Source organism: Choloepus didactylus, chromosome 1 (genome assembly GCF_015220235.1).
Source record: "Choloepus didactylus isolate mChoDid1 chromosome 1, mChoDid1.pri, whole genome shotgun sequence".
Classification (NCBI taxonomy): Eukaryota; Metazoa; Chordata; class Mammalia; order Pilosa; family Megalonychidae; genus Choloepus; species Choloepus didactylus.
The window spans coordinates 95,009,489-95,030,056 of record NC_051307.1 but is presented as its reverse complement, the minus strand read 5'-3'; the positions used below and the strand labels follow the sequence as shown (position 1 = coordinate 95,030,056).

At 38.8% G+C, this 20,568-nt stretch overlaps 2 protein-coding genes across 7 annotated transcripts in view; one reads left to right on the top strand and one right to left on the bottom strand.

The window, feature by feature from the left end:
• SENP5 (SUMO specific peptidase 5) overlaps nt 1–20,568 on the bottom strand; it is a 91,730-nt gene that overhangs the window by 28,408 nt on the left and 42,754 nt on the right. For all 6 annotated transcript variants that reach the window (XM_037837743.1, XM_037837735.1, XM_037837747.1 and 3 more), the window contains one exon: nt 14,587–14,664. In XM_037837743.1, the coding sequence (XP_037693671.1) occupies nt 14,587–14,664 (78 nt within the window). The remainder of the gene's footprint in view (nt 1–14,586; nt 14,665–20,568) is intronic.
• LOC119535330 (cold shock domain-containing protein E1-like) lies at nt 2,327–5,928 on the top strand. The gene has a single exon (XM_037837755.1). It carries the CDS (start codon nt 2,771–2,773, stop codon nt 5,072–5,074), a length of 2,304 nt encoding a protein of 767 aa, XP_037693683.1. The 5' UTR covers nt 2,327–2,770; the 3' UTR covers nt 5,075–5,928.

The window sequence follows — 20,568 nt, the reverse complement described above, 5'->3', positions numbered from 1 at the left end:
ATAGTTTACTATTAATCTTTTTTTGGAACAAAGTCAGTCTTTTCTTTTTATGGATGTGAAGCATCCACATTATTTTATAATCATATTATATTTCTGAACATCTTTTCTGTTCCAATTGTTCACTTATCATTTTTTTCAGGTGTCTTTCATATTAACACCTTCCTAATAAATTTTGTGTCACTCTTTTACCAGGTGCATCCTCAAACCTGTATTATGCCAGTGATTCTGTTTTCAGCAGGATTGGTTTCTACTCTTCGCTGCTTCTAATGTAATCTTCTACTCTGTAGTGGCTCCCTCAATCTCCATTTCACTCTTAATTTCTTGGCTTTAAGTGGCATCAGCAAAAATGGCACAGTAAGAACCTCTGACAATTTGCCATTCTATAAAAACAAAGAAAAAACTCGCAAAGATGGCCAGATCAACTGTTTCAAACCTCTGGACATTGACCAAAGACTTGCAGCAACCCACAGAACATTTATTCAAGAAAAATGGCTGAATTTCACCAAGAACAGCAAGCTTCATGGCACTTTAACTTGCCCTACTCCCACCCCACCTTCCCAGCTCAGTGGCAGCCATGAAAAATAACAGCTGATGTTACCAGTACCAGAGGAAGCAGAACAGAGCTGGAGCTCTCTTTCTAAGCCTAGTGCTAAAAGCCTCTCCCTAGGGGCATTTTAAAAAAACATCTATAGGCAGGTCATGGCTGCCTGGGGTGATGGTTAACAGCTAGGGCAAACAATAGATTAACAAAAAAGTTTAAAAGGAAAAGTTTAAAAGGAATGAAGTGTCCACTGGGGCTTTGAAAAGTTCTGACATATATCTACAAGGCCACTAACATGCCAGGACTGTATGCAACTGTGTAAGTACTCAGGAAGACTTGAGAAGGCCATAAATTCTCACCTCTGGGAGACTTTATGGTTCTCTACAAGCAGAAAATGAAACAGGGTTGTCAGTTGCCTAGCTGAATGTTAAAGGAATGCTGCAGCATACACAAACAGCCCTTCAGGAAAGTCTGGAAAATCTCTGATTCCAATCATTTAAGGAAATCTCTCTCTAATCATTAGCTGACCACTAAACTAAATGAGTAGACACTCCAATGCCCATACACAACTCAGAATACAGACTTTAAAGAACTAGCTCAGAAAAGTCTCTAAACAGACAAACAAGTCCCACAACAAGCAGCCTACAACAAAAAAACCTCAGGAGGGAGGAAAATCTGATTTCCAGAACTGCCATATTACATTACTTAAGATGTCCAGTGTTCAACAAAAAAATCTGAAACATGCAAAGAAACAAGAAAGCAATAAATAGATATTGTCCTTGAGAAAATCCAGACAAACATTTTAAATTAGTTACTTTAAATAGGTTCACAGAGGTAAAGGAGATCGTGTTAACAGAATTAAAGGAAGGTATGAGAATATCTCACCAAACACAATATCAAAAGAGAAAGAAATTATAAAAAGGAACTAAATAAAAAATTTGGAGTTGGAAAGTACAATAACCAAAATGAAAAAATGCCCTAGAGGAATTCAACAGCAGATTTGAGCAGGTAGAAGAAAGACTCAGCAAATTTGAAGACAGGTCAATTGAGATTATCCAGTCTTGAGAAACAGAGAAAAAAGAATGAAGAAAAATTAAAAACAGAGCCTTAGACACCTCTGGGACACCATCAAGTATACCAACATAACCATAATAGAAATCCCAGAAGGAGAGATGAGAAAGGGTCAGAAAGCATATCTGAAGAAGTAATGACTGGAAACTTCCCAAATTTGATGAAAAAATTAATCTAAACATTCAAGAAGCTCAATGTACTCCATGTGGGATAAACTCAAAGATACCCACAATTAGACACAGCATAATCACACTATCGAGAGCCAAAGACAAAGAATCTTGAAAGCAACAAGAGAGGACTCATCATGAACAAGAGATTCTCAGTAAGATTAACAGCCGATTTGTCATCAGAACCATGAAAATCAAAAGGCAGTGGGATGCCATGTTCAACGGGTTGAAAGAAAAAAAATGTAAACCAAGAACCTATATCCAGCAAAACTATCCTTCAAAAGTAAAGGAGAAATAAAGCCATTCTCAGATAAACAAAAACTGAGCATTCACTGCTAACAATCCTGCCCTGCAAGAAATTCTAAAGGGAGTCCTTTGGGCTGAAATAAAAGGATACTAGAGAATAATTCAAATCCATATGAAGAAATAAAGAGCACTGGGGTAAAGGTAATTACATGGGTAAATGTAAAAGACAGTATAAATGTGTATTTTGTTTGTAATTCCTTTCTGTCGTGTACATGATTTAAAAGACAACTGCGACGTACCGGGCCGTGCTGCTTATGGCGGCGCTGGAGAGGGGGCGCTGAGCTGTTGGGTATGAAGTGTAACAGAACAGACTTTACCACCTGAAACTGCTGCTTCAAGTTCAGATCAGGCAAGGAACAAACGTCGTAACAACCAACAAGACCAAAGAAGAGTACACTTAAGTTGAAGACACAACACTTGATCTGAAACAAGAAGTTTGTGCCTACTCAACAGCTTTGAAAGAGCACTTCCCAACGCTGCTAGTAGTCTTTGTTTTCTTCAGTGCTGTACTGTGAGATTGCCTGGTGCAGCAGCAGTTATATTCTTTATTAGCTTGATAGAGCATTTTCTCTCGCTCTTTTTTTTTTTTAATACTAGCAACTTTTCATCCTTTGAAACGTGTGCTGAAAAAGAAGAATCAGCAAATACTACTGAAAGTGCAATAATATTTGATTATCACTGCGAGATGAGCTTTGATCCAAACCTTCTCCACAACAATGGACACAATGGGTACCCCAATGGTACTTCAGCAGCACTGCGTGAAACAGGGGTTATCGAAAAGCTGCTGACCTCTTACAGATTTATTCAGTGTTCAGAACGTCAAGCTAGACTTTTCTTCCACTGTTCACAGTATAATGGCAACCTGCAGGACTTAAAAGTAGGAGATGATGTTGAATTTGAAGTGTCATCTGACCGGCGGACCGGGAAACCCATTGCTGTTAAACTGGTGAAGATAAAACCAGAAATCCTCCCTGAAGAACGAATTAATGGACAAGAAGTGTTTTATCTGACTTACACCCCTGAAGATGTCGAAGGAAACGTTCAGCTGGAAACCGGAGATAAAATAAACTTTGTAATTGATAACAATAAGCATACTGGTGCTGTAAGTGCTCGTAACATCATGCTGTTGAAAAAGAAACAAGCCCGCTGTCAGGGAGTAGTTTGTGCCATGAAGGAGGCATTTGGCTTCATTGAAAGAGGTGATGTTGTAAAAGAGATATTCTTTCACTATAGTGAATTTAAGGGTGACCTAGAAACCTTACAGCCTGGAGATGACGTGGAGTTCACAATCAAGGACAGAAATGGTAAAGAAGTTGCAACAGATGTCAGACTATTGCCTCAAGGAACAGTCATTTTTGAAGATATCAGCATTGAACATTTTGAAGGAACTGTAACCAAAGTGATCCCAAAAGTACCCAGTAAAAACCAGAATGACCCATTGCCAGGACGCATCAAAGTTGACTTTGTGATTCCTAAAGAACTTCCTTTTGGAGACAAAGATACAAAATCCAAGGTGACCCTGCTGGAAGGTGACCATGTCAGGTTTAATATTTCAACAGACCGACGTGACAAACTAGAACGAGCAACCAACATAGAAGTTCTATCAAATACATTTCAGTTCACTAATGAAGCCAGAGAAATGGGTGTGATTGCTGCCATGAGAGATGGTTTTGGTTTCATCAAGTGTGTGGATCGTGATGCTCGCATGTTCTTCCACTTCAGTGAAATTCTTGATGGGAACCAGCTCCATATTGCAGATGAAGTAGAGTTTACTGTGGTTCCTGATATGCTCTCTGCCCAAAGAAATCATGCTATGAGGATTAAAAAACTTCCCAAGGGCACGGTTTCATTCCATTCCCATTCAGATCATCGTTTCCTGGGCACTGTAGAAAAAGAAGCCACTTTTTCCAATCCCAAAACCACTAGCCCAAATAAAGGCAAAGAGAAGGAGGCTGAGGATGGCATTATTGCTTATGATGATTGTGGGGTAAAACTGACTGTTGCTTTTCAAGCCAAGGATGTGGAAGGATCTACTTCTCCTCAAATAGGAGATAAGGTTGAATTTAGTATTAGTGACAAACAGAGGCCTGGGCAGCAGATTGCAACTTGTGTGCGACTTTTAGGTCGTACTTCCAATTCCAAGAGGCTCTTGGGTTATGTGGCAACTCTGAAGGATAATTTTGGATTTATTGAAACAGCCAATCATGATAAGGAAATCTTTTTCCATTACAGTGAGTTCTCAGGTGATGTTGATAGCCTGGAACTGGGGGACATGGTGGAGTACAGCTTGTCCAAAGGCAAAGGCAACAAAGTCAGTGCAGAAAAAGTGAACAAAACACATTCAGTGAATGGCATTACTGAGGAAGCTGATCCCACCATCTACTCTGGTAAAGTCATTCGCCCCCTGAGGAGTGTTGATCCAACACAAACTGAGTACCAAGGAATGATTGAGATCGTGGAGGAGGGGGATATGAAAGGTGAAGTCTACCCATTTGGCATAGTTGGGATGGCCAACAAAGGGGATTGCCTGCAGAAAGGGGAGAGTGTTAAGTTCCAATTGTGTGTCCTGGGCCAAAATGCACAGACTATGGCCTATAACATCACACCCCTGCGTAGGGCCACAGTGGAGTGTGTGAAAGATCAGTTTGGCTTCATTAACTACGAAGTAGGAGATAGTAAGAAGCTGTTTTTCCATGTGAAAGAAGTTCAGGATGGCATTGAGCTACAGGCAGGAGATGAGGTGGAATTCTCAGTGATTCTTAATCAGCGCACTGGCAAGTGCAGCGCCTGTAATGTTTGGCGAGTCTGTGAGGGCCCAAAGGCTGTTGCAGCTCCAAGACCTGATCGGTTGGTCAATCGCTTGAAGAGCATCACCCTGGATGATGCCAGTGCTCCTCGCCTAATGGTTCTTCGTCAGCCAAGGGGACCAGATAACTCAATGGGATTTGGTGCAGAAAGAAAGATCCGTCAAGCTGGTGTCATTGACTAACCACATCCACAAAGCACATCATTAATCCACTATGATCAAGTTGGGGGGATTCTGGTGAAGGGTTCTGAATATCTCCCTCTTCATCCCTCCCCAAATCTGGAATACTTATTCTATTGAGCTATTACACCAGTTTTAACACCTTCCTCGTGTTATGTTTAAAAAAATAAATAAATTTAAGAAAACCATTTTAAAATTATGCACAGTTGCAGCCTGGAAAACTTAAGGTGGCGCCTTATAGTATCAATTTTAGGAGCTTTATTTGGTGCATTTAACGCAACTGGTAATTGCAAAATCCACTTCGCCTGTGTAAGTGAAAAATATAGACTTATTTTGTTGGCCCCATGAAATTCTGCACTCAGTATTTAGTGTATACTCTACCTTCATTACTTCTGGCAAGATGTTCTGCCTTAGGATTCAGTTGCATTCTTTTCTTTCCTGTTCATTGTGCTTTAATTCTGAAGACGGTATGAGGGTAGAATACATTACCTTTTAAAATTACAAAAATTAAACAATTTGTATAGGCGAATCATTTCCTTAAGTTGATGGCCAAATGTTAAAATGTTATTTTCATATCATTTATAATCTTGTCACAGTCCACTTAACGAAGTTCAGTTAGATTTCAGTGAAAATTATCTTCCAGAGTAGTTTTTTTTTTTTTTTCCTGGGATGGGGGCTAACTTTACTACAATTAGTTTGGTGCAGAATTTCATGCAAATGAGGTGTGCCAGCAGTGTGATAATTTAAACGTATTTAAACAAACATAAAGGACGAATGCACAAATTTGCTGCTGCTTAGGTCACTGCAGCTTCTAGGACCCAGTTTCTTTTACTGATTTAAAAACAAAACAAAAAAAAATAAAAAAAAAAAATTTTTGCCTTAAAAAAAAAAAAAAAAAAAAAAAAAAAAAAGACAACTGCATAAAGCAATAATTATAAACCTATGTTGTTGGGCACAAAATGTGTAAAGTTGTAATTTGCAGCAATAATAGCACATGGGGGGTATGGAGTAATACAGGAGCAAAGTTTTTATAAACTTTTGAAATTAAACTGGTATTACTCTGAACCAGATTGGTAGAAACTAAGAAGTTAATGCTAATTCCCAGAGTAATCACTAAGAAATAACTAAAATATATACAGTAAAAGAAACTACAAGGGATTTTTAAATAGTACACTAGAAGAAACAGAGGAACTAAAAAGGAATAAGGTATAGAAAACAAACAACAAAAAGGCAAAGGTATATCCTTCCTTATCAGTAATTACATTAAATGTAAATGAATTAAACTCTCCAATTTAAAGGCATGGTTTGACAGAAAGGATAAGAAAACATGATCCAATCATATGCTGTCTGCAAGAGATTCACTTAAATCCAAAGACTCAAATAGGTTGAAAATAAAAGGACAGAAACAGATATATGAGGCAAACCGTAGCAAAAAAGAGCTGGAATGGCTATACTAACATAGACGTTAATCAGAATACAGGGTAAAGGATGATACTGTCTGTATTTACTTTGTCCAAAATTTAAATTTTCTGTAGCACACTACCTAACTTACCCTGTCTGGTCAGTTTACTTAAACAACCTGATTTATATAGAACCTAGAATAGGGAATGAGATCTTGTTATTCTGTATAGGTTGATGTAATACCCTGATACATTCCAGAGTAATTTGGACAGAAAATAAAAAAGTATTTGCAAAGTTCCTTGAGGAAAAAATGTGGAACTATTAAAATTCCCCACTGGGGAATACCTGATATTCTCTCAAGCATTAAGAACTCCCAATTTAACAGGCAAAGTCCTCAATTTTGAGGCTTGCTCTTATGGAACTTATTTCTGTAACATCAAAGCTAAGCCTACTTATAATTATGCCTAAGAGTCACTCCCCAGGGAACCTTTTTTGTTGCTCAGATATGGCCTCTCTCTCTCTCTAAGCCAAACTCTGCAAATAAATAGACTACTCTCCCCTCCAACATGGCACATGACTTCAAGGGGTGTTAAGTCTCCCTGGCAGCGAGGAACATGACTCCCAGAGATGAGCCTGGCCCTGGCATTGTCGGATTCAAAATGCCTTCTTGACCAAAAGGGGGAAAAGAAATGAAACAAAATAAAGTTTCTGTGGCTAAGAGATTTCAAATAGAGTCAAGAGTCATTCTGGAGGTTACTCTTATACAAGCTTCAGCCAGATACTGCAGATTGCCACAGTATGCCAAGCCTCTACCAGCAGTATTCCTGAAAACCCTAAAGAATATCCTGGGCTGTATCTAATACACTACAAAATTTTTACTTATTAAGTTTATTTTTCAGGAAATTAAAGCCTCCAGATTGTTCCTCTGCCAGATAAGCCCTGAAACCCAGAGGTACCAGTCTCTCCAAGAACATCAACCAGTTTCATTCCTTGACTCCTTAATATCAACACCCTTTTATAGCATGAAGAAGTTAGAATGGTCATTGCCCAGATATTCCTGAAGATTGAAAGAATGATCAAATGAGAGGGAGGAGTCGTAACTGAGAAGTTAGGATTGAACAAATGTTTATGACTACTGACTCATTATATATTTATTTATTTTTAATTTCTAGTGTATTAGAACAGCCAGAAGGAAAACCTGCATTTGTTGAATTGTAACCCAGTAGACTTGATCTTTGATAATGATTATACTATTATATAGCTTTTATCTTATGACTGCGTGATTGTAAAAACCTTGTAACTGACACCCCCTTTATCCAGTGTATGACTAGATGAGTAATAAAATAAAGACATGCATGGAAAAAATATAGAGAGAGACTTTAAGACAAAAACTGTTACTAGAGAAAATTAAGGACATAATAATGGTAAGAGGGTCAATTCTTTGAAGAAGATAAATCAATTATAAACATAAATGCGCCTAATAAAAGAGCCCAAAAAAATACACAAAGTAAAAACTGATAAAACTGAGGTATAATATAGACAACTGAATCATTTCTTTTCTTTACTCTTCTAGCTTCTTTTTCTTCCCATTCTGTCTCTACTTTGCCTTCTCTCTACTTTGAGCTATTTTTCATTTTCTGCATTTTCTCAGTTGGGAGCTTCTTCCTAGCCACAGTCAATCAACAAAACCTCAACAGAACAGAGCTCTTTTAGTATAAAAATGTCTTCTGTTTCCTAATATGACTCCTTTTTAAATTATAATTCTTATCTGCATTTGGCTTATGTTTCTTTCCCTCATTTTTGGAGACACTACTTTTACATAATACCCATGCTGGGTTTTTCTGCATATACAACTTTTAAAAACGACAGCTCTATTTGGGTCTACATTTCAGTGGCTAGATACTAGAGCTAGATTTTGGTGGTTTGAAATCTGTATTCAGATTCTCAGATTCTATACCTTAAGGAGATGATGGGAATAGTATAATGATAAACTGCTGTAATTCACATATTGTTCAAGAAATTGACTACAAAATTAATTAAAATCTCCCTATCCCAAAGTTTCATCCAGTTCCAGGAATAAGGTTACACTCATTGTATTCTGGCCATTCTTATGCTTTTAGATGACCTCACAGGAATCCAGGTGTGCCAGTTAGGATGTATTACATCCCCCAAAACACCATGATCTTTGATGCAATCTTGTGGGGGCAGACGTATTAGTATTGATTAGGTTGAAATCTTTGGATTAGGTTGTTTCCATGGAGATGTGACCCACCCACCCGTGGGTAATACCTTTGATTAAATTATTTCCATGGAGGTATGACCCCACCCATTCAGTTGGGTCTTAATTAAATCACTGGAGTCCTATAAAAAGAGCTCACAAACAGAGGGACCTTAGAGCAGCTGTGAGTGACATTTTGGAGAGCAACTGACAGAGATCTTTTGGAGACAGCCATTGAAAGCAGACTTATGCTGCCCAGAGTTTGCTCCGGAGAAGCTAAGAGAGCACAAAACGCCCCAAGAACAACATTTTGAAGAATGCATGGGAGCTGAGAGAGGAGCTGGAACACAATCCAGAATCAGGAGACATCAGCCATGTGCCATCCCAACTAACAGAGGTTTTCCGGATGCCATTGGCCTTCCTTCAGTGAAGGTATACTTGTGTTGATGCCTTAATGTGACATTTTCATGGCCTTCAGACCGTAGCTTTGTAACCAGATAAACCCCCTTTATAAAAGCCAACCCACTTCTGGTATTTTGCATAACAGCAGCATTAGCAAACTGGAACTCCAGGTCAAGTAAAGCCTCATATCTCAAAGGTATTTTGCTTAGTGAATTAGTGCAGGAATTGCACTATAAAGGGCCAGAGAATATATACTGCAGTATTTGCAAGTCATATGGTCCCTGATGCAACTATTCGGTACTGTCCATGCAGGCAAAAGTAGCCATAGCCAATATTTAACTGAACAGATATGGCTGTGCCCCAATAAAACACTGTTTACAAAAAGAGGTCCATCTGGGGAAGATGGCAGATTAGGAGAGGCAGAGCAAAATTCTCCTCCATGAAAAACTACATGAAGGAGAAAAAACATTCCAGAATAGCAGTTTCAGGGCACCACCAGCCGGACAGGGACTTCTACACCACATAATGAGGATGTAGCTGGAGAGGCTGAGAGACTGTGTATAGGACAGATGAGTGTCCGGACCAGAATGCCACAAGAGACTGGCAGTTGGAGCTGGCTAACAAGAGAGGAAGGGAGCAGCCTTCCACACCCTGGGAATCCTTCTCAGCAGTCGGCTGGAGACCCAAGGCCAACAGCCCCACGCTGGGGAATGGCGGTTGGAGCTGGCAAATCAGCGCAGTATGGGACAGCTTCCTATGCTCCATGCACCCATCTCAGCAGTTGGCTGGGGAGATAATTCTTCACAGCCCACAGCCAAGAGCTCTCGTGATGGAACTCGAAATTTGGTACTCTTGTGATCACAACCACTCTTACTTCATGGAAGCCCATGGTTTGCACAGCTGAGGGGAGGGCACCACACTGAAGTGTCAAGAGCCCCTCCCCAACCCCAGAGACTTGCAGGCAAATGGCAGACAGGGACTGTGGGGCATTTGAACCGGAAGGTGAGACACACAGCTCTGCAGCCCCAGAGTAGTACACCCACAGCCCGGGAACTGCCAGAACCACTGTGCCCTGGAACAGACTCCCTGCCAAACTAAGCAGGACCCGGCCCCATCCTATAGGGTGGGAAGACCCTGCCTTCACAGTAATAACATTGAATGTGAATGGAAAAAATTTATGCGCTGATTGGATTTCCACCAAGTTTGACCCCACACAGCTTATAGATGAAATTGGGGAGAGAACTAGCTTGAGGGTAAGAGGTGGCTCAAGAGCGCCATCTGCTAGTAGGACAGGGAAAGCATACTCCACCAAGCTGCAGCTTTGCCAGATTATAGATAAATGTTCAAATAATCCTGCATATCCTAAAATAACCCTATCAAGATAAGCAAATGCCATAAGGTCAAAAACAACAGAAAATTATAAGCATATGAAGAAACCAGAAGCTATGGACAAGCCAAACGACAAATTAAATGGCCAGAGGACACACAAAACTTGGAGCAATTAATAAAAGAAGTATACACAAATCTCTGAAACAACTTCACTATGATAGCTAAGGACAGAAAGGACATCAAAAAGACTCCAGAACAGCATAAAGAAGAATTTGAAAGAGTTAATTAAAGAAATATAACAGATTTTATGGAAATAAAAGATACTGCTGATCAAATTAAAAATATAGTTGAGACACACAACAGCAGATTTGAAGAGGCCGTGGAAAGAATTAGTGAATTACAGGACAAAACAATTAAATGTGAATGCACAAAAGAAGAAAAGGTGAAAAAATAAAAAAATTTGAAATGGATCTCAGGGAAATTATGGACAACATGAAGCACACAAACATAAGAATCATTCATGTTCCAGAAGGAGAAAAGAGTAAAGGCCAGGAAGAGTATTCAAAAACAGTGTTGGGGAAAACTTCCCAACCTTTCTAAATGACACAAATATGCAAATCAAAAATGCCCAAAGAACTCCAAATAAAATAAACCCAAATAAACCCACTCCAAGACATAGTCTGATTAGAATGTCAAATGCTGAAGAGAAGGAGAAATTCCTGAAAGCAGCAAGAGAGAAGTGATTCACCACATAGAAGGGAAACAACATAAGACTAAGTAAAGACTACTCAGCGGGCACCATGGAGGCAAGAAGGCAGTGGTATCACATACTAAAAATTCTGAAAGAGAAAAACTGCCAGGCAAGAATTCTTTATCCAGCAAGCTCTCCTTCAAAACTGGGGGTGGGGGGTGGCAGGGAGTTTAAAATTTTCACAAACAAATGCTGAGAGAATTTGTTAACAAGAGACCTCTCCTGCAAGAAATACTAAAGGGTGATATACTGGTTAAGAAAAAAAAGAAAGTAGAGAAATGTCTGGAGAAGGGCACTGAACTGAAGGGTATCAGTAAGGGTAACTTAAAGGAAATAAAGAGATGGAGGGAAAAACAGATCTGACAACTAAAAACCAAAGGATAAGATGGCTGATTCAAGAACTGCCTTCACGGTAATAACATTGAATGTGAATGCATTAAACTCCCCAATTAAAAGATAACAGATTGGCAGAATGGATTAAAAAATATGATCCATCAAATGCTGTCTACCAGAGACTCATCTTAGACCCAGCAACACAAAGAGACTGAAAGCGAAAGGATGGGAAAAAATATTCCACACAAGCTACATCCAAAGGAAAGCAGGGGTAGTAATACTAATTTCAGATAAAATAGACTTTAAATGCGATGACATCATAAGAGACAAAGAAGGACACTATATACTAATCAAAGGGCAACACACCAAGAAGAAATAACAATCATAAATGTTTATGCATGTAATCAAGGTGCTCCAAAAATACATGAGACAAACAATGGTACAGCTGAAGGAAGCAACAGACATTTCTACAATAATCATGGGACACTTCAATACACAACTCACTTCTATAGACAGATCACCAGACAAAGGAACCATAGGACATTGAGAATCTAAACAAAGTGAAAAACGAATTAGACTTAACAAACACAGATAGAATGTTACATCCCAAATTACCCAGATATATATTCTTCTCCAGTGCTCACGGAATGTTCTCCAGGATAGATCATATGCTGGTGCATAAAGCAAGCCACAATAAATTTTAAAATATTGAAATATTTCAAAGCACATTCTCTGACCACAATGGAATTCAACTAGAAGTCAATAACCATCAAAGATCTGGAACATTCACAAATATGTGGAGGTTAAACAACACACTCCTAAACAATCAGTAGGTCAAAAAAGAAATTGCAAGAGAAATAGGCAAAATCTAGAGACAAATGAAAACAAGAACACAATTTATCAAAACCTATGGGATGCAGGCGAAGGCAGTGCTCAGGGGGAAATTTGTAACTCTAAATGAATACAATAAAAAGGAAGAAAGAGCTAAAATCAAAGACATAACTGAACAACTGAAGAAGCTAGAGAATGATCAGCAAACAAACCCTAAAGCAAGTAGAAGAAAAGAAATAACAAGGAATAAAGCAGAAATAAATGATACGGAGAACAGAAATTTAAAAAATAGGATAAATAAAATGAAAAGTTGGTCCTTTGAGAAGATCAATAGGATTGACAATATCTTACCTAGACTGAAAAAGTAAAAAAGAGAGAAGACCCAAATGAACAAAATCATAAATGAGAGGGGGGACATTACTGTGGATCCCAAAGATATTAAAAAATCAAAAGAGGATATTATGAACAAATGTACACCAGCAAACAAGACAATTCAGAGGAAATGGATAATTTCTTGGTAACACATGAAGCCTAGACCGGCCCAAGAAGAAATAGAACACCCCAATAAACCAATCACAAGTAAAGAGACCCAATCCGTCATCAGAAAGCTACTTACAAATTAAAGTCCAGGGACAGACGGCATCACAGGGGAATTTTACCAAACTTTCCAAAAAGAACTGATACCATTCCTGCTCAAATTCTTTCAAAAAATCGAAGAGAATGGAACATACAAAACTCATTTTATGAAGCTAACATCACTCTAATACCAAAACCAGATAAAGATGCTACAAGAAAGGAAAGCTATAGGCCAATCTCCCTAATGAATATAGATGCAAAAATTCTCAACAAAATGCTTGCAAAATCAAATCCAAAGACAGATTAAAAAAATCATACACCATGTCCAAGTGGGGTTCATCCCAGGCATGCAAGGATGGTTGAACATAAGAAAACCAATCAATGTAATATAACACATTAACAAAACAAAAGGGAGAAATCAAAAGATCGTCTTAAATGCTGAAAAAGCATTGAACAAAATTCATCTTTCTTTTTTGATAAAATCACTTCAAAAAGTAAGAATTGAAGGAAATTTCCTCAATATGACAAAGGGTATATATGAAAAACCCACAACCAGCATAGTACTCAACAGTGGAGACTGAAAGCCTTCCCCCTAAGATCAGGAACCAGACAAGGATGCCCGCTGTCACCACTATTATACAACATTGTGCTAGAAGTTCTAGCCAGAGCAATCTGGCAAGACAAAGACATAGAAGCATCCAAATTGGAAAGGAAGAAGTAAAACTGTCACAATTTGCAGGCGATAAGATTATATATTCAGAAAATCCAGAGAAATTAACAACAAAGTTACCTAAATTAATAAACAAATTCAGCAAAATGGTGGGATACGAGATTAATGCGCAAAAGTCAGTAATGTTCCTATACACTAGGAATGACTTAACTGAAGACACTCTCAAGAAAAAAATTCCATTCACAAAAGCAACTAAAACAATCAAGTACTTAGTAATAAACATAACCAAAAGAATCAAATTCTGGGAATGAATTTAATCAAGGATGTAAAGGACTCACATTTTTATCCCAAGATAATTTGTGGTTTAATTTGTAAGTTAAAAAAAAAAGTACAGCTTTTGCTTGATATTACATTATATACAGATTAATTTAGGGAAAGTTGCATTCATTACAATATTGATCTTTCCTGTCTAAAAAGAAGGAATTGCTCCATTTATTGAATTTTGTAGTGTTTTTCACTTAGGTTTTGCACATTAAGTTTATTCTTAATCCCATTTATCTATAAAAACAGAGTATAAATGAGCTTTTAAAATGACATTTCTGGCATAGTCACTGAATATGGAGAGAAATTAAGGTTGGAAGGAACCTTAGGGATTACTTGATTTACCATCTTGTTTTACAATTGAGCAATATTAGGCTCAGACAAGTTAAGTGCCTTGTCCAAATTACACAGCAAGTTAGCAGCAATGCTGGAACTATTAACTCCCGGCCCTGTGTTTTTTTCAGTGACAGCATATTCCAATCAACTGAATAGATTCACAGTTTTATTCATGTCTTCTCTTTCAAACAATTAGATTTAAATTAAATCAGTGAATAAAACCTGTCACATAAGAGTCTGCTTCTAATTAACATGATATTGGCATTAAAGTTCTTATTCCACAACCCAAAGTGGCGTATCATTTGTATTTCAAACACTTAGAATAAAAAAAGAAATAAAGAGAATACCTTTTTAGTCCATCTTTTTACTCCATTATATCCTTTGGTTACCAGCTGTCTATGAAAAAAGCTGTTGAAGAAGTGAACCTGGAACAGACATCAAATATAAGCAATCAGGTTATGTATAACTAACACTCAGATTTACCTTCAAACGAAAATGGAAATTTTAAAATGCTTGAAAGTAAAATAGACAAAAAGGAAAAGTTTCTTCTTAAAAAAGATCAAAATACAGACAATACATTACATGGTTCTGAGAAGATCCTTTTGCAAATTTTTATTAGTATGACCTTACAGCTGTGGTCTACAGTTAGAACTGGAATTGGGCAGAAAATACATTAAATGAATCCAGTCAAGTAGAGAAGCAATCTGATAAACCTCTCCAAATCAGATGACAAAGTTGAAAAAGATTATGAAATAATGAGGTAAAGTTTACCTTGAACTCAAGAAGCATAGACTGCAAAACTCACCCCATCTGAAGGGTGTGGATTTGGAGATTCCTGTTGTCATAACTAGAAAAAGAGCTTATCATGATCATTTCTAGCACCAAAGGAATTATCCTCGCCACATGGAGCAACAGGTCCTGCATTCTGGCTTCAAATTTCTGGCTTATAAGTAGTATAAGCTCCTCTAAGATAGTTAACATATTGTGGTCTTAAAGTGTTCACTCAGTAACTCTGAAGCACTTAAGATGATAAAACTGTTCCCTTGGTGCAGTGGTTCTCAGAGTGTTGTCAGCAGATCAGTAGCATCAGCATCATCTGGTAACTTGTTAGAAATGCAAATTCTCTGGCCCCAGCCCAGAACTAATGATCAGAAATTCTGGGGGTAGGGCCCAGCAATCTGGTTTTATAAGCTTTTGAGGTAATTCTGATGCACATTTGTTTGAGAACCATGAAGTTTAATTAAGATATGGATAAGAAGAGGTTGTAGCAGCTGTCTCTATTAAGCAGCGATTCTCAAACTTTCTATGCATCAGAATCACCTGTAGCATTTGTTACAACACACAGATTGGAACCCACCCCAATGAAGATGGTGGACTAAGAAGCTTAGGGGATCTGTCCAACCACTGAAGCTTTGAACAATCACCAAGAATTGGCAGAAACATCTTTCTCAAACCTCTAGAAGATAGTTAAGGACTGCAGTAAGGGTGAGTGTCAAATAAAGAAAAAGGCTACTTAAAAGCAAAAGGATCTTGTGGTGCACTGGCTGGCCCATCGCCACTCATCACTGGCCTGGCATGGAGCCCCAGTCCTGGCTCTGGAGGGAGCAGAAAAACCCTCATGCATATACCAGGAAGATGTATGTCTAACACAATCTGTATGGCCTGAAGGACTCTCTGTCCTAGAACGTGCCTATGTACAGAAGACGGCTCACAGAGCTTTCCTACTGATGGCTCACAGAGCTCTCACACTGGAGAAGCAGTCAAGTACCTGCTTGGGGCAATGGATTGCTGGCTGTAGGACACACAGTGCAGTGCCCAGGACTGTGAAGAGACTGCTTCCTAGTGCGGAGGAGACATTAGTACCTGTGTTAACAGGGGGAATCCTTAGGGTCAAGACAAGAGGCATGAACACAAAGGACCAGGAGGGCCCCTACACTTTGGCCTGAAGCTACTCTCTTACCTCATTTTGTGGATAAGCTCTGAAGGTGAGCACCTGCACAGTCAATCCACAAAAACTGGGAAAATTGCTATCTTTTTTTCCTTCTTCCTTTTTTAAATTTTGTCAGCAACTGGTTTTCAAGGTTTTCTAGCTGGTTAACAACAACTAGATACAAGCTTATTTCAGCAGTAACATAAAATATCAAAATGTCCAGGCTTCAACAAAAGATTACAAAACATACAAACATGAAACAATGACCCAAGTAAAGGAGAAAATTAAAGCATTAGAAACCATTAATGAGGAGGATCAGCCCTGGGACATTCCAGAAAAAGACTTTCATAAAATGCTCCAAGAGCTAAAGAACTATGGACAACAAACTAAAAGAAATCAAGAAAACAATGGATGAACATACATAGAGATGGAAAATTATGAAAAGGAGCCAAACAGAGCTGAAGACCACAGGAAAAGAAATTTAAAACTCCCTAGAGAGGTTCAACACTAGATTGGAGCTGGCAGAAGAATCAGTGAGTTTAAAGATAAGACAAGTGAAATAATCAAGTCTGAGGAGCAGAAAGAAGGAATGAAGAAAAGTGAAAGAGCTTGAGGATACCATCAAGCATACTAACATACACATTGTGGGAGTTCAGAAGAAGAAGAGAGAAGGAGCAGAATAAATATTCAAAGATAATGGCTGAAAGATTCCCAAATTTAACGAAAGACATGAATACATACATCCAAGATGATCAATGAACTCCAAGCAGAGTATGTCCAAATAGACCAACAATGCATCATGTTATAATCAAACCGTCCAAGGCCAAACATAAAAACGAAAATTTGGAAAGCCACAAGAAAGAAGCAACATGTCACATACAAGGGAGGCTCAATAAGATTAAATGCCGATTTTTCATCAGAAACCATAGAGGCAAGAAGGCGGTAAGAAGACATATTTAGGCGAACCAAGAATTCTGTATCCAGCAAAACTGTGTTTCAAATGTGAGAGATGGAGTAAGACATTCTGAGATAAATAAAAGCTTAGGAACTTTGTCACACTAGACTGGCCATACAAGAAATGCTAAAGGAAGTACTGCAGGTTGAAAGGAAAGAACACTAGCCAACTGATGGCTAGTTTGCAAACAAATAAAGATTGTTAGTAAAGATAATGAAATGAGTACATATTTGTACCAATACTACTGCCTTTTTATACATAATTCCACTTTTTATTTCACACAGGATCTAAAAAGCAAATGCATAATATACAATGATAAATCAATGGTTTTGGACTCATAATGTATAAATATGTAATTTGTGACAAGAACTACATAAATGGACTCTCTTCAAAATTGAGGGAGAGTTTAAAATTTTCACAGACAAATGCTGAGAGAATTTGTTAAGAAGAGACCTACCTTGCAAGAAATATTAATGGGAGTTATACCAGTTGAGAAATAAAAAAAGAAAGAGAGGTCTGCAGAAGGACACAGAACTGAAGAATATTAGTAAGGGAAACTTAAAGAAAAAAAAAGGGGGTGGGGAACTGTGCCGGTTTGAATGTATTGTGTCCCCCAAATGCCATTATCTTTGTAGTCTTGTGGGGCAGACATTTTGGTGCTGGTTAGATTTGCTTGGAATGTGCCCCACCCAGCTGTGGGTGCTGATACTGATGAGATGTTCCCATGGAGGCATGGCCCCACCCATTCAGGGTGGGCTTTGATCGGTGGAGCCATATAAATGAGCTGACTTGAGAGGGAACTGAGTGCAGCTGTGAGTGATGTTTTGAAGAGGAGCAAGCTTGCTAGAGAGAAATGTCCTGGGAGAAAGCCATTTTGAGGCCAGAGCTTTGGAGCAGACGCCAGCTGCCTTCCTAGCTAGCAAAGGTTTTCCGGACGCCATTGGCCATCCTCCAGTGAAGATACCCGATTGCTGATGTGTTACCTTGGATGCTTTGTGGCCTTAAGACTGTAACTGCGTAGCGAAATAAACCCCCATTTTATAAAAGCCTATCCATCTCTAGTGTTTTGCATTCTGCAGCATTAGCAAACTAGAACAGGGACAGATCTGACAAATAAAAACCAAAGGATAAGATAGTTGGTTCAAGAACTGCCTTCACAGTAATAACATTGAATGTGAGTGGATTAAACTCCCCAATTAAAAGATACAGATTGGTAGAAGGGACTAAAAAGCATAATTCATAAAGGAGATGAAAAAATATGGTGGCATAGAGAGGAGTGGAAGCTAGTTTGTCCCCCTGGAACAACTAATAAACGACCAAGAACAACTAGTAAATAATCTGGAATAACTGCAGGGGGGACAAACGTGACTGTCCACTCATCATACACCAACCTGAATTGGGAGGAATGTCCAAGATCGCAGCATAAAATCTATAAGTAAAAACTGTAGAACCAAGCTGGGAGCCCCCTTCCCCCATGGCCCAAACTGCAAAGCCTCATGGTGCTAGAGAGCAGCACTCTCTGTGCAACTGAATACAGCTCAGCTGAGCTCCAACTGGGGTTTTAATTAACAAACGTGGACTGCTCAATTCAAGATATGAATTCCCAACAAGAGGACAGAGGCTTCTGGTGACAAATGACCTTGGAGAGCCGGAGGATGGCCATGGACTGGCCCTGAAGGTGGCTTTCTGTCACTTTTTCAGCTCAGTGGAGAAAGTCCAGCCATTTTCAGTTCCCAGTGCTCTGACCCAGACAAGGGTGGAGACAGCAGAGGCAGAGAGACTATTCAAATTTAAATGACCTCTCCCTAGGGGGTGTATTTTCCCTAAGAGGAAGAAGGTGGTACCAAGCTCTACTACCCACCTTCCATTCAGAACCAGACCCCAGAGCCTGGGGCAAAACAGCCATGGACCACATCTCCTTATACCAGTCTGGAGCTACAGGCTGACAGGCACTACCTGCTGGGCAGAAAAGCAGTGACTTGAGGCCACATAGGGTGTACCAATCTTCTAAAACACACCCTCAGAGAGACATGATACTATTGCCTCCTTCTGAGACCTGAGCCCGTAGAAATCGAAAGTTCGATGAAACAACTGGCAGAATCTATGGAAATGAAAGGCACAACACAAGAGATGAAAGACACTGTGGAAACATACAACAGCAGATCTCAAGAGGCAGAATAAAACACTCAGGAAGTGGAGAACAATGCACCTGAAAGCCTACACACTAAAGAACAGATAGAGAAAAGAAAGGAAAAATATGAGCAATGTCTCCAAGAACTTAAGGACAAAATAAAATGCAGGAATGTATGTGTCACTGGTGTTCCAGGAGGAGAAGAGGGGAAAGGGGGCAGAATAATAGAGGAAATAATCAATGAAAATTTCCCATCTCTTAGGAAAGATATGAAAATTATGGATCCAAGAAGCACAGCGTACCCCAAACAGAATAGATCTTAATAAAGGCCTATGCCAAGACACTGAAAAATCAGATTATCAAACATCAAAGATAAAGAGAGAATCCTGAAAGCAGCAAGAGAAACGCGATCCATCACATACAAAGGAAGCTTGATAAGACTACGTGAGGATTTCTCAATAGAAACCATGGAGGCAAGAAGGAAGTGGGGTGATATATTTAAGATACTGAAAGAGAAAAACCACCAACCAAGAATCCCATATCTGGCAAAACTGTCCTTCAAATATGAGGGAGAGCTTAAAATATTCTCTGACAAACAGACAACAGAGTTTGTGAACAAGATACCTGCTCTACAGGAAACACTAAAGGAAGCACTGCAGACAGAAAGGAAAAGATAGGAATGAGAGGTTTGGAAAACAATTTTGGGAGACAGTAGCACAGCAATGTAAGTACACTGAACAAAGATGACTGTGAGCATGGTTGAAAGAGGAAGGTTAGGAGCATGTGGGACACCAGAACAAAAGATGAAAGATAAAGACTGGGACTATATAACTCAGTGAAACCTAAGGTGCTCAACGATTGTAATAAAAGGTGCAAATATGTTTTTACATGAGGTAGAACAAATGAATGTCAACACTGTAAGGTGTTAAAAACAGGGTGAGATTGGGGGGAAAATACAATCAATGCAAACTAGAGACTATAATTAACAGAAACATTGTATTATGTTTCCTTTAATATAACAAAGGCAATATACCAAAGCTAAATGCATATGGGGGTGGGTAATATGGGAAGGGTATGGGACTCCTGGTATTGGTGATGTTGTCTGACTCTTTTATTCTACTTTAGTTTAATGCTATCTTTCCTTTTGTTGCTTTCTAGCTGTCATGTTTTTTTTCCTCTCTCTCTCTTTCTTTTTTCTTTTTCTTTTGTCTCTCTACCTTCTTTGTCTCTTCCTCCTTCTTTATGAAAGGAATGGACATGTCCTTATATAGATAGTGGCGATGGTGCTGAATACATAAATATGTGACTATACA

What these genes read in the sequence shown, in the direction of transcription:
- LOC119535330 (XM_037837755.1), top strand. Translation starts at nt 2,771, where the DNA reads ATGAGCTTTGATCCAAACCTTCTCCACAACAATGGACACAATGGGTAC.